This window comes from Octopus bimaculoides, chromosome 4, assembly GCF_046866305.1.
Source record: "Octopus bimaculoides isolate indiv1 chromosome 4, ASM4686630v1, whole genome shotgun sequence".
NCBI lineage: Eukaryota > Metazoa > Mollusca > Cephalopoda > Octopoda > Octopodidae > Octopus > Octopus bimaculoides.
The window spans coordinates 52961344-52974348 of record NC_142931.1 but is presented as its reverse complement, the minus strand read 5'-3'; the positions used below and the strand labels follow the sequence as shown (position 1 = coordinate 52974348).

Sequence of the window (13005 nt, the reverse complement as noted above, 5' to 3'; positions counted from 1 at the left end):
AATATAAAAAAGGGTTTTGTATGATCGTGTATAGAGGAATATATTATTTAGAAGAGTTCCAACTCTGTCTGTTTTTTGTTTTATTTATATTCTTATAAAATTAATGTGGGATATAGAATATGAAATATATAATATAAATAGTAAAATGAAATGAAGTATTGAATGTCTTATTGAATATATGAAATATTGAGTATTAACTATAGAGTATTAAATATATAAGGACTAGTATACTTTCCTGCCTCATGGCATTCATCAAGGTCCTGTCTGACAGATGTACTGTCTTCATATATATATATATATATATATATATATATATATACTTCCACTTACCTTATACAGATTCTTATTGCCTCTCTTCATGCTCCCCTCCTCTATCCCTGTACCATTCCTTCAGTGTTTTGCTTTGTTATAACCAGAAATGGCTCTGATGAAAGAAGCATTAATTTCTTAGGTTGTTCAGTTTCTCTCAACTGATCAATAGGCTAATCATGTAAACCTATCAATAACGAACCTATAATGACTACTGGAAACAGCTGTAAACCAAATTTACTACAAAGAAAGATATGTAATGACCATTATTTATACCTTGTCTTGTATATATATATATATATATATATATATATTTACACACACACACACACACACACACACACACACATTACAACTAAAGAAATGATCTCTTACAAATGCACAATTGTTTCTGCACATCTTTGTTCTTTTGAGATTTTTAGCAAAGTACAAATGACTGTACACTTGTAAGATATCATTTCATTAATAAAATATACACAAACTTTACATACATTGACTTTAGTCTCTTTGATTTTTCAGCACAAATTATAGTATAAACACATACACCCACATGTAAAATATGTGTGTATGTACATATATGTGCTATCCAGCCATTACCATTATGATAAGCATATAAAATGATAATGATGATACTTTGTGTGTGTGTGTGTGTGTGTGCATGCATGTGTGTGTTGGATAGTAGTAGGTGTGTTGAATAGAAACATCATAAGATCATACTGTCTTAAAAATACAACAACAGAAAGCATGTTGAATAATCATGGGTATAACAGAATTTTGATTAGGTAGGGTTCCCAATTATTAAAATAGCTATCTCATTTGCATAAAATACAGAATTAAAATACTTTTAGATAATAATCATATGTGCGTGGTGTTGCAGGGAAGAGGGCATTCAAATCTGTCAGCACCACCCATGTCTAGGTTAAATATTTATCTATCATTTTATCTACCTACCTTATCATTTATTATTGCTATCTTATCTGTTTGCTGTCTGTCAGTTAGTCTAAACATTTACTTAACTCTATCACCTCTACTGTCAATAAACATAATTAAACATTAGGTGCAGGTATGGCTGTGTTCTTAGGAAACTTGCTTTGCAACCATGTGGTTTTGGGTTTAGTCCCATGGTACAACGTCTTGGACAAGTGTCTTCCACTATAAATATGGGTCAACCAGTGCCTTGTGAGAGAATTTAGTCAACAGAAACTGTGTGGAATCTCATCATATATCATCATCATCATCCCTTAATATCCATTTACCGTGCTGGCATGAGTTGGACAGTTTGACCAGAGCCAGGAAGCTGCATCAAGTTCCAATTTGATTTGGCTTGGTTTCTACGGCTGGATGTCCTTCTTAATGCCAACCACTTTACAGAGTGTGCTGGGCACTTTTTATGTTGCACCAGCATAGGGCTCTTGCAGGCCAATCCTCTTCAGCAGGGGCATGTAGCATGTGTGTTTACCTTTGTGTTTGTCCCCATCGTCACCTGATAACTGTTGTTCATTTGTTTACTTCCCTATAACTTAAAAAAACTGACCTGTAGAATATGTATCAGATGTAAAAAACTAAAAGTACCAGGGTCAATTTGTTGAATTAAACACTTCAATGACTGAAACAAGCAAACGATTAAAATTTAAACTAGCAGGAAAACTATTTGACAATTTTTATATATTTTTTGACAGTTTTTGACATGTCATTTAGTTAATGTCAATTTCTTACACAGCTACAAACTACTGCATGTAACTACATACTATATAGTATACTCCATCTCACTAGAAAAACAATTATACCCACAAAACAATTTTAGTACTATAACAATAAAGGCTGGCTCTGATACTCTAATGACCAAGTGTGTGGTTTGTAGACTGATTTGTTTCACCAAGCCAGATTTATTTTAAAATAGTTTAAAATGTCTCACATAAGCACAAGCTTTGGAGTAGGGTATAGTTGATCATACTGACCTCAGTATTTGATGGTATGTTGATCATACTGACCTCAGAAAGATGAACGGTAGAGTCTAAAATATTACTGAGTAATTATTATTGTATATTTAACTAAGTGTATTAAAGTGTGTGTGTGTGTGTGTGTATATGGATGGATGGAAGTAGTGTATTGATATATATATACATACATATATATACTTATGTGCATGTATATACATATACATTCATATATGCATATATGGATGCACGCACACACACACACACACAGATAGATAGATAGATAGATAGATGTTCTGAGTCCAAATCCCATTCAAGGGGACTTCACTGTTTATCTTCCAGAGGTCAATAAAACCAGTGCCAGTCAAATGCTAAGGACAATCTATCTGACTATATTAATGAATATGGTTGCCCCAGGATGGCCATAGCTCCCAAATGACTGAAACAAGTAAAGGAACAAAATAGAAAAGTAAAGGAACAGAATACAATATTCGCATACACTTACATATATTGATTTTTACTCATTGTCACTATTTTACTAACCCCAGTTCCCAACATCAGCATTAGTTTAACAGTTATTTGTAATGTTACTAAATTTTCTTTTAACCCTTGTCCAAAGCATTTTTATAAATTTGTCCTCAATGTCCAATTTTGTTTTCAGAACTTTAGTTAGCTTGTTTCATATCTTCTGAGTAATGTAAATCTTTCCTTTCAAAAGTACCAAGTTACCCTGATGACTGAAAAAAATTGAGAATGTATATCATGCATGATGCATGGATGCCAGGATAATATGTCCTGTGTATCACATCTGATATACAGGACAGACAAAGGGTTAAAAAGTACTCCCCTCCTAGGGTAAGCAATGTTACAAAGTGGGCCAAAGATGTTTATCGTACAGTTAGTATAAAAGAAACAGGCCTTTGTAGGTTAAGGATCCTCTTTGTCTTCTATGTTTATTTCTATTTTGAGATCATCACCCTTTTAATGACGTAGTGGTCAATATAGCATAAGGTGGAAAGTATATCTGCTTTATGAGAAAATAGAAAAGAATGTATTGTAGTTAATAGAGAGACAATGCAATACAGTAGCAGGGTGAGAAGAAGGGAGGAGGGAGGAGAGAGAGAGAGTAATAGAATGTTCAGTTTGGTTGTGTACAACATTATCAAGAAGGTTAAAGAGCGTTACTGATAGGAAAGGTGATTGGTGGAAGACTGCCAAGGAAATAAAGAGCTTGAAAAGTGAGGAATAGTGTAATAGATTATAGAAGAAACATTCAAGAAAATGGTGATGCAGGGATGGTATATTAAGAAATTAACCAAGTAACATACCATATGACACAGCCTATAGAAAGTAACATAGGAACAATGAAAGCAAGAAATGGTACCCTGCCTTATTAGCAGTGCTTCTGAGACTGACAAATACCAGATCCTGCACCAAAAAATAAGGAATTTTTTTGTTTCACTCACCCATCTTTATTTGTGAGAAGATAAAACAGAGTTTGTATTCATAGACTTCTTTTTTTTGTTTTGATTTTAGACAGGTTTTAAAAACTTAAAACCATTTTGATTTTATTAAACAAGACAATGTGTGTTCTTTTATCAATCTTCACATCCTTTGAAAAACACTGTTTTATAGCAGTTAGTTGTGTTTTTCTTTATGTTCTGGTTTCAAATCCACCCAATGTTGATTTTATCATTTATCATTTTAGAGGCCAACAAAATATAAGTACCAAGCACATACACACACACACACTGGTTCCAGGTTCAATCCCACTGCGCGGCACCTTGGGCAAGTCTCTTCTACTATAGCCTCGGGCCGACCAAAGCCTTGTGAGTGGATTTGGTAGACGGAAACTGAAAGAAGCCCGTCGTAGATATATATTCGCCATGATAGATTGCTAGCCACTAAACTGTTTTAAAAATTTTCTCTCCTGTTTATTTCTGTGTTCCTTTCTGTCGAAGAGCATAGGCTCGAAACGTAAAAGTCTTTCTCACTTCCCGAAGAAGTGTTTGTTGTTTACACACACCCGTCTTTGTCTTTTTTTTTTGTAAATTCTCACTATATATATATATATATATATATATATATATATATATATATATATATATACATATATAACTTTTAAAAGGAATATTCTAAAAGAATATGTAACTGAACTTATATTAAGTGGTCTATTATTTTGAGCAAATAAATATATATATATATGTGTGTGTGTGTGTGTGTGTGTGTGTGTGTGTGTGTGTTTATATTATTAATAAATTCATAAAATTATCAATAATATAGCAGGAAATCAATATTTAATATTTAAATTTCGAAAGATATATATCCAGTATGACATGGTAATATAATAAATTTAAAAATTTAAGATATACGAAATATAAATATAAATATATATAAATATATGAATGTTGATAAAGATACATGTGAATATAAATGCATATAAAAATTTATGTGTAATTGAGCATGAATATTATAAAGTCTAAAAATTTTAAAAAGTCTAAAATTTTTAAAAAATTAAAAAAAATTAAACATCTGACGATCGTTTCTCGGATATTATTGTAACCACAATATAATCAAAAGATCAGCATACTATCAATAATTCCGCTCTTCGGAGATGAATGGATTTATAATCTATGTATTAAGAACGAATGGTATATGTAATATTAATTAAAATATCAAAAAATATTAAAAATATTAAAGTGTATACTGTCCTTTAAAGAAATTGTAAAATTAATCCTCCTATAATTTGGAAAGTTCATTTTTTATCCTTTGTTTAAATATTAAGTGAAATATATTTTTTTAATAAAAAATGGGATGTTTTTCTGAATATATATATAAGACTTCGGTATGTAATTATAGTAAAATTCATCTTGTTCTTGGATATGTTGGTAGTCCTATGAATTTATATTCACATGTATCTTTATCTACATTCATATTTTTATATATATTTATATTTATATTTCGTATATCTTAAATTTTTAAATTTATTATATTACCATGTCATATTGGATATATATCTTTCGAAATTTAAATATTAAATATTGATTTCCTGCTATATTATTGATAATTTTATGAATTTATTAATAATATAAACACACACATATATATATATATATATATATATATATATTTGTACGTCTGCATTTGTATCCCCCCCCTCCAACACCATTGCTCGACAACCGATAGAATAAGTACTAAGCTTACAAAGAATAAGTCCTGGGGTCGATTTCTTCGACTAAAGGCAATGCTCTAGCATGGCTGCGGTCAGATGATTGACATAAGTAAAAGAGTGAACAAGTAATTTGTAAATTTGTGTGTCCTCAAATTTTTACGCTTATATGTTTCTGAGTAAATATGCAAACAACTTTTTTTTTTTATCACAATCGAGTCAATAAGTAGAGTTGGGATGAGTTTAATGCATGTGGATATCCCACGAGACGTACTTCAAAATTTCAGATAACTCGAAAATTTTTGTAATACCTAAGCACTGACTCCAATTTCCAGACAGTCCCTTAATGCTTAAAAAATAAAAGAAATTTCAGACATTTAATAGACCTATCATTGAAAGCGATCAGTCTATGACTATCCAGACTTTTTGTATATCAAAGATTACTTTCTCTAATGTGTTCCTTCTATGATAGACACTGGTGTGTAATTTTACAGAGCTTTAGTTGTTTTTAGTTGGTTGACTTAAGCACAGACTTACTCACAATGTAAAACAAAAGAGGGTGATGGTGGTGGAATGTTGTATAAAAGACATTATTTACAGATTAATGCTCTCCCCCCAACTTTGTTTCTTCACATCTTCCTGAAAAAGGCATATTTTTTAATGATATCTTGTTGATACAATTATGTTGATAGAATTTGGAAAAAAAATTTCAAAAGAATTTTGTGTCGTTCTCCTCAATTCACACGTCTGCTATTTAGTTTTTAGTAGAGATTAGCTATTCACCGGAGAAATTTGACACATTTCTGACATTAAACTGAAAGCTTAAAGACAGTGAATTTGGAAATTTACAGGACGATTTAATCAGATAGCATCGTATGTGGAATAGAAAAGTAAGGTACTTGAGAGGTACTGTGTCAGGAAACAGAATTAACGTTTTAAAAAATAAAACTACAAATAAATGCAGAGCGATTAAAAATAAGTGCTACACAGGTAAAATGCATCCCTGATGACGCTTTAGTCTTGGCTGTGACAAAATAAATATCACCAAATGAGAAAAATAAAAAAAAAGGTCATTTTAAAAGCACGCCATCCAAAGATCAAAGAAATAAAATCAAAATTGATTTTATAAATTCATGTGGTAAATGTGCTAGGATTTATTCACTTAAAAATGCCCTACTTCTAGGAATACATGAACAAAATGGCATATAAAAATCATTTTGCCAGCCTGTGCTGTTCTAACCAATCACAAAGTATATAAGAAATAAGCACATCGGAAAACGATTCGTCAGTATCGATGTTCGTTCCTTGATGGGTATCATACTAGAAACGAATGCAATAACATCTAATTGGACGCAAGCCACCATAGCAGAAGACAACATCGACTTCCAGCTTCATACTACAGCACAAGCAAATATTATTCCAAACAGCACGTTTCGCTCATTATACACAGATACTCTCGGGAAGAGTTTTGATAAAATGTAAGACCATATATATATATATACATATATATATATATATATATATATATATATATATATATATATATATATATATATATGTATATATGTATATAAGGACATTACTATAGAATAATGCCTCACGCTATGAGGGACTGCTAAGGTTCAAACTACCATAATAAACACATTTTTACTTGATAAATTCTTGTAAAAGATTTTATCCTATTATTGAATTAATTATATATATATATATATATATATATATATATATATATAACAAAATGATCATCCCATCGCGTATGCTTCACGTGCATTAACAGCACCCTCACGCCCCACCAAAAATAGTTACCCGAGAATAAACTGCTGGCCATAGTCTTTGAATACAGATGGTTCCACGACTGTGTGTATGGAAAGACAGTATTAGCTGAAATTTATAATAAACTATTAGTATCAATTTCTCAGAAGAATCTTTGTCAAAGTCACACCATGAGTAGAGAAAATAATTTTACCCTTGCAAAGAAAAATATGATCTCAGAGTTACTTACAAACCTAGAATAGATTTACTTATAGCTGATACTCTACCCAGAGCATTCCTCTCTTTGATGAATTGCTAGATGTCAATGTTATCAGCTCACTACCAATGTCACCAGCAAAACGAACAGTTTCAGACAGCAAGTCAAAGTGTTAGTCGGCCAACATTACGTGACATTGTGCTAAATGGCTGGCCAAAATCAAGACAGGAATGTCTGCCATCAGTGAAACTAAACTGGGGAATCTGTGATGAAGTTACATGTCACAACCGACTGCTTTTCAAAAGTGACAGAGTAACCGTCCCAGAGTCGCTCAGAAGTGAAACAGTGGACAAGGTTCACCAGTCATATCAAGCTATTGTAAAAACTAAGTAGAAAGCTTATTCAGGAAGCAGTTGGAAAGTGTATATGTACCAAATTCAGAGCAGACATCACTAAATGATTATTACGGCTTCATGAGATACCAAGAAGATCGTTGGTCAAAGGCTGGTGTTAATTTATTTTCACTTAATGGTGATGATTACGTAGTTATAGTTGACTATTACGTACTTAAAATTTGTCGAAGTAATGCAATTAAGAGATCAAACCAGTTTTACAGTTATAAACAAGTTGAAATCAGTCTTTGCCGTACATAGGTTACTAGATATTCCTATCTCACACAAGGCTTCACAGTTATCTTCTGAAGAATTTGAAAAAAATTCCAGAACATGGGACTTTCATCATATCACATTCAGCCACGATTTCCACTATCAAATGGACAAGCCAAGATTGCAATGAAAGCTATGAAAACACCGATAACAAATAGAAAGAGGAAAGAAAATTACCCCTACCTGGTTGTCAGGCTTTCGAAATACTTTAATAGACAAAGTTGGTAAAGCATCTGTACACCTCCTTATTAGTCGTCATTTGAGGACAAAGTAAAAAAATCGGAGACATGCTGAGTGTCAAAGACCGATAAAGAAATACGACCAACACGCTGGAAAACCATTCACGTCGTTGGAACCTGGTGATCATATACCAGTGCAAGTAAATGACAAAACGTGGATGTCAGCAACTGTCAAAGACATAAGTGATAAACTGAGCTGGTATATGGTCGAGATGGCAACTGAAGACAACATTGATACATTCAATCGTAAAAAAAAAGCTGATAGTTAATTCAAACAGAGACCAGCACATCTGTTTCATGGAGAACCAAATGTGCTCAACTTAGTTGAGCAGTCAACTTCTAATAAGCCGCCTCTAGAAGCTGGCACGACTATATCAAGAAGTGGTCATGTAATCAACAAACCATTAAGATACTGAACCTGACAAGTTCTGATACAGGCCACAATAATGCCATAAGAACATGAGGGTAATCTACCCCTGTGATTGTTCACGTGTAAAATAATTAGTCTTACATCTTAAGATATATGCAATCTATTGAGTTACTTCCCTTCAATTATAACATTGGTTTTAAATTTTGGCACAAGGCCAGTAATTTCGGGCGAGTGGGAAGCCAATTACATTAACCCCAGAGTTCAGCTGGTACTTATTTTATTGATCCCGAAAGATTGAAAGCAAAGTCGACCTCTTTACGTTCTGAATTTGTACTCAGAACATAAAGACGGACGAAATGCTAAAGATTCTGCCAGCTCGCCGCCTTCTTTTTAATTATTATATTACTTGATACTTATTTTTATATCTGTCCAATCATATTTTAAAGAAGTATTCAGTGAGGGTCAGTATTCCAGCAAAGGCCACCTGATTAATATAAAATTAATCTCTTATTTTATCTAGTTATCCATGTTGTTATAACACGGTATAACACTAGCAACATGATTTTAATCCATACCCTCGAAAGACAATATCTCTTCAAAGTTTCGTTAAAAAAAAATGTCTTTTTATTCAGAAAGCAATGTGGAAACAAAGTCAAGAGTGAGAGAGGAGTCCTTTAATCTCTATTTTCACAGATGTTACGTCAACATCTTTGTATATTGAACAATGCATATTTGTATGGCTAAATCCATTTTCGACTATATAGAAAATTGGGAATACAAGAACGAACCAGTAACTCTTCAAAGGTTTGAATATTTGGTTGCAGTATGTACATTGCTCCAGAAAATTTCATATTTAAACAATGTCTTCGCCTTGAGATCTAATTTGAAATAATTTCATTTACTTGTTTCAATGGTGACAGGTTAAGAGAAATTTTGAAAACTTTGTGACCTAAAGGTTTATGGAAACCAATTTTCAGTTGAAATCTTAGAATAAGAGTTTGAGATTGAATTATTCTAACACTCTTCACTAATAATCTATTTTTCAATTCATTAAATTTAGACAATAAGTCAGTCTTTTAACATATGTAGGGGACGACCGTGCGAACTCAAAAAGGAGAAATGGTGACGAATGGAAAAACAGAGGACTCCTTTTATTTAAACGTGTCACACGGTCGAACATACAAATATATATATCAGATATGATGATATACTAGTATGTTATGCGACGATAACATGGATGACCAGTAATGAAAGACCACAACCGTATAAGATGGAATAACAGAGATATTTATTATGGCGTTAAAGATGTATGTCTGTGTGTGAGTGTGAATGCGACATATAAGAACATAATCAAAGACAGGCCGTCGTACAAAGAAAAGTATGTATGTGAGTGATACATGTATGTGTATGTGAAATATTACAGCAGAGAGAAGGAGTCAATAACACGTGAGCAATTATACCAGTTCTTTAGTACACTATAGGAAAAGTTCTGTATGTGAAAGTGAGGGGAGGCTGAGTGTGGCAGAGCTGATCACTAGTTGTGATGTCGTGGCATCGATGCCGGGCCGTGATTCTTGTTATACAGATGTTCGTCGCTGGCTGAGAATTTCTTGTCTGTTTAAGAACTCTTGTCTGTTTATTATCGTGGTGAAGCTGAGTCACCTAACAGAATCGAAGAGAGAGATGTGCCGCGGAGGTTTGGTTTGGTGTACATAGTAAGTCGTGTTGACACTGGTGGTGTAGAGGCTGCTTGGTAGGTGCTGGTTAGTAGTCGTAGACTCGTATTGCTGATGTGGCGACGGCGGTGGTCATCGTTGGCTGGACGAAGCTGTTGAAGTAGTCGCTGGAACTGCTGCTGCTGTCGTGTGGTACACGGAACAGTTCTCAAAGAGAATCTGGACCGAGACAAATTTGTGGGGTATGAGTTGATCTATTTATAGCGTTAAGAGGGCTCCAAATGCTTTCAGAATTTTACTCTATCACGTGACCTTATTAGGGGCCGTGATTGGTCAGTTTGCGTTCTGGCGGGAAAGGTTCGAAGAAGTTGCCGATTCGAATAATAATCAGTCACGTGATGACAAGGAATGGGTTCTCTACTACGCTCGCATATATTTATATTTAAATGAGAAGATTGTATGTAATGGCGATAGTAGTTTTGTATCTAATGGCGGTAGGTAGTTTCACTACACATAGTTGCATTTCATTTCTTAGTTATAGATTCTCATCGTTAAGGAACACTACAGAAGAACAAAGAAAAAATCAAATAGTTATTGTAAAATATCTCGAGATACACTTTACTTCAGTATGCAAAAGAAGCTGTTTGAAACTTTCATCATTGGATATTACATAATAATACAAAACCCGAGAACTGAGTGAGTTTTTATTAATTTGATATCCACTTTCTCAAATCATAGTAAATTTCAGGTATGTTTTTGTCACAAGTTGTTTGTATAAAAATATGTACTTAGGATACATTAGGAAAAATTTCTATAGGAAAGGTGAAAACTCCGGTATTTGACGGCCATGACTGATATGACATCAAACGTAACTGTTGTAATATTGTTAAAAAGAATGGTATTTTTACTTAAATATTCTCAAGAAAACCATTTAACTCGCAGAATTAGCTTTAAGTAGAAAAAAATTCAATAATACATTTTTACTAACTCTCTCTCTCTCTCTCTCTTTTTATTCTTTTACTTGTTTCAGTAATTTGACTGCGGCCATGCTGGAGCACCGCCTTTAGTCGAGCAAATCGACCTCCAGGACTTATTCTTTGTAAGCCTAGTACTTATTCTATCGGTCTCTTTTGCCGAACCACTAAGTTACGGAGACGTAAACACACCAGCATCGGTTGTCAAGTGATGTTGGGGTGACAAACACAGACACACAAACACATATATATACATATACATATATACGACGGTCTTCTTTCAGTTTCCGTCTACCAAATCCACTCACAAGGCTTTGGTCGGCCCGAGGCTATAGTAGAAGACACTTGCCCAAAGTGCCACGCAGTGGGACTGAACCCGGAACCATGTGGTTGGTAAGCAAGCTACTTACCACAAATCTGTTGAGGTTTTATGAACAACTTTATTTCTTCTGAGAGTTTGGATGTTATAGTAACTGGTGTAATTAAAAAATTACAATAAATGTTGAGAGTTTAAATGTTATTTAATAGTATTACGATAAAAGTTGAGAGTTTGGTGTTATTAGTATTACGATAAAAGTTGAGAGATTTGGTGTTATAGAAATAGTATTAGAAAAATTATAGTTAGTCAATATGTTATGGAAGTCCGTTTTGTTGAAATTAGCTGTGTTGCTGTCTGTAGTTCGTCATGATAATAGCCAGATTCAGCCGCTGCTTGTTAGCCACGTCGTCTCTGCTACAACCGAAAGCTCTTGTTGCGTATGCTGATTCTATACCGGAAAGAAGTTTTTCTTTATTAACCATAAAGGTTATACATAGAAGGGACAAAACAAAGGACTTTGGACAGACATACACAAATCTTGCAAAACTTTGGACGATGCGTATGAGTTTAAAAAATTATAATTATATACTTTTAAAGTTAAAAATTAAAATGATTTAGATGAAAATGTTCAGGGTTCGATTTATTGACCTGCCGGTTATTTTCTTTTTATTTCTTCCTTTTTTCCTTCTCTCTTTTTTTCCTTTTTTAAAACAAGCAATACGTAGCATAGCCATATCGAAAAGGAAAGAGGGTTGAACTTACGTTCGTTTCGAGAGGATTTCCCTTTCGTCTTCTTCCACTTGGCCACTGTCTTCGTCGGAGCCTATTTCACGTGTAATCGTAATCGGCCATATCCGGTCGATGATGTAGTCAATAATCTTTCAAGGCGAAGTTGCGATTGGTCAGATTCGCTGATCATGTGAGCAAGATTCCAGCGAATCGCGACAATCGGCTGAATTTTCTCACTACTGAAGTTAACTTCTTTTGTATCGCAAAATACCAGGGACTATCAAAAGTAACATTGAAGATACAGGATAGAAATATGAGGTTAGCTGGACACTGCATCAAACACACCGATGAAATTGCTAACAAGCTAGTGCTCTGGCAACCAACGGAAGGAAGAACCAGGAGGAAGACGACCTATATCGACAACTTGCTGGAGGATACTGGTATGGAAGGGGTACAGGAGCTGAGGACCATTATGGAAGATCGAGATGAATGGGGAAAACGTGTGGAAACAGTCTCGGGACGACCTAGATGAGGTGAGATTAAAGAATCCTTCCTTATAACAGCTTCTTTAATAATAGCTACTATAGCAACATCCATTTTTTGTGTGTGTGTGTGCTATGCTAAAATATATATTGTAAGAGGTCTTCTT

At 33.7% G+C, this 13005-nt stretch overlaps 1 protein-coding gene across 8 annotated transcripts in view; it reads left to right on the top strand.

Moving 5' to 3' along the window:
* Positions 1-13005, top strand: part of LOC106868732 (uncharacterized) — a 117768-nt gene that overhangs the window by 43475 nt on the left and 61288 nt on the right. For 4 of the 8 annotated variants that reach the window (XM_089350710.1, XM_089350708.1, XM_089350709.1 and 1 more), the window contains exon 1: positions 11893-12889. The exons of the other annotated variants lie outside the window; for them this stretch is intronic. In XM_089350710.1, the coding sequence (XP_089206836.1) occupies positions 12885-12889 (5 nt within the window). In that variant the 5' untranslated portion in view covers positions 11893-12884. Of the gene's footprint in view, positions 1-11892; positions 12890-13005 lie in introns of those variants that run through there. 8 annotated transcript variants of the gene reach the window in all.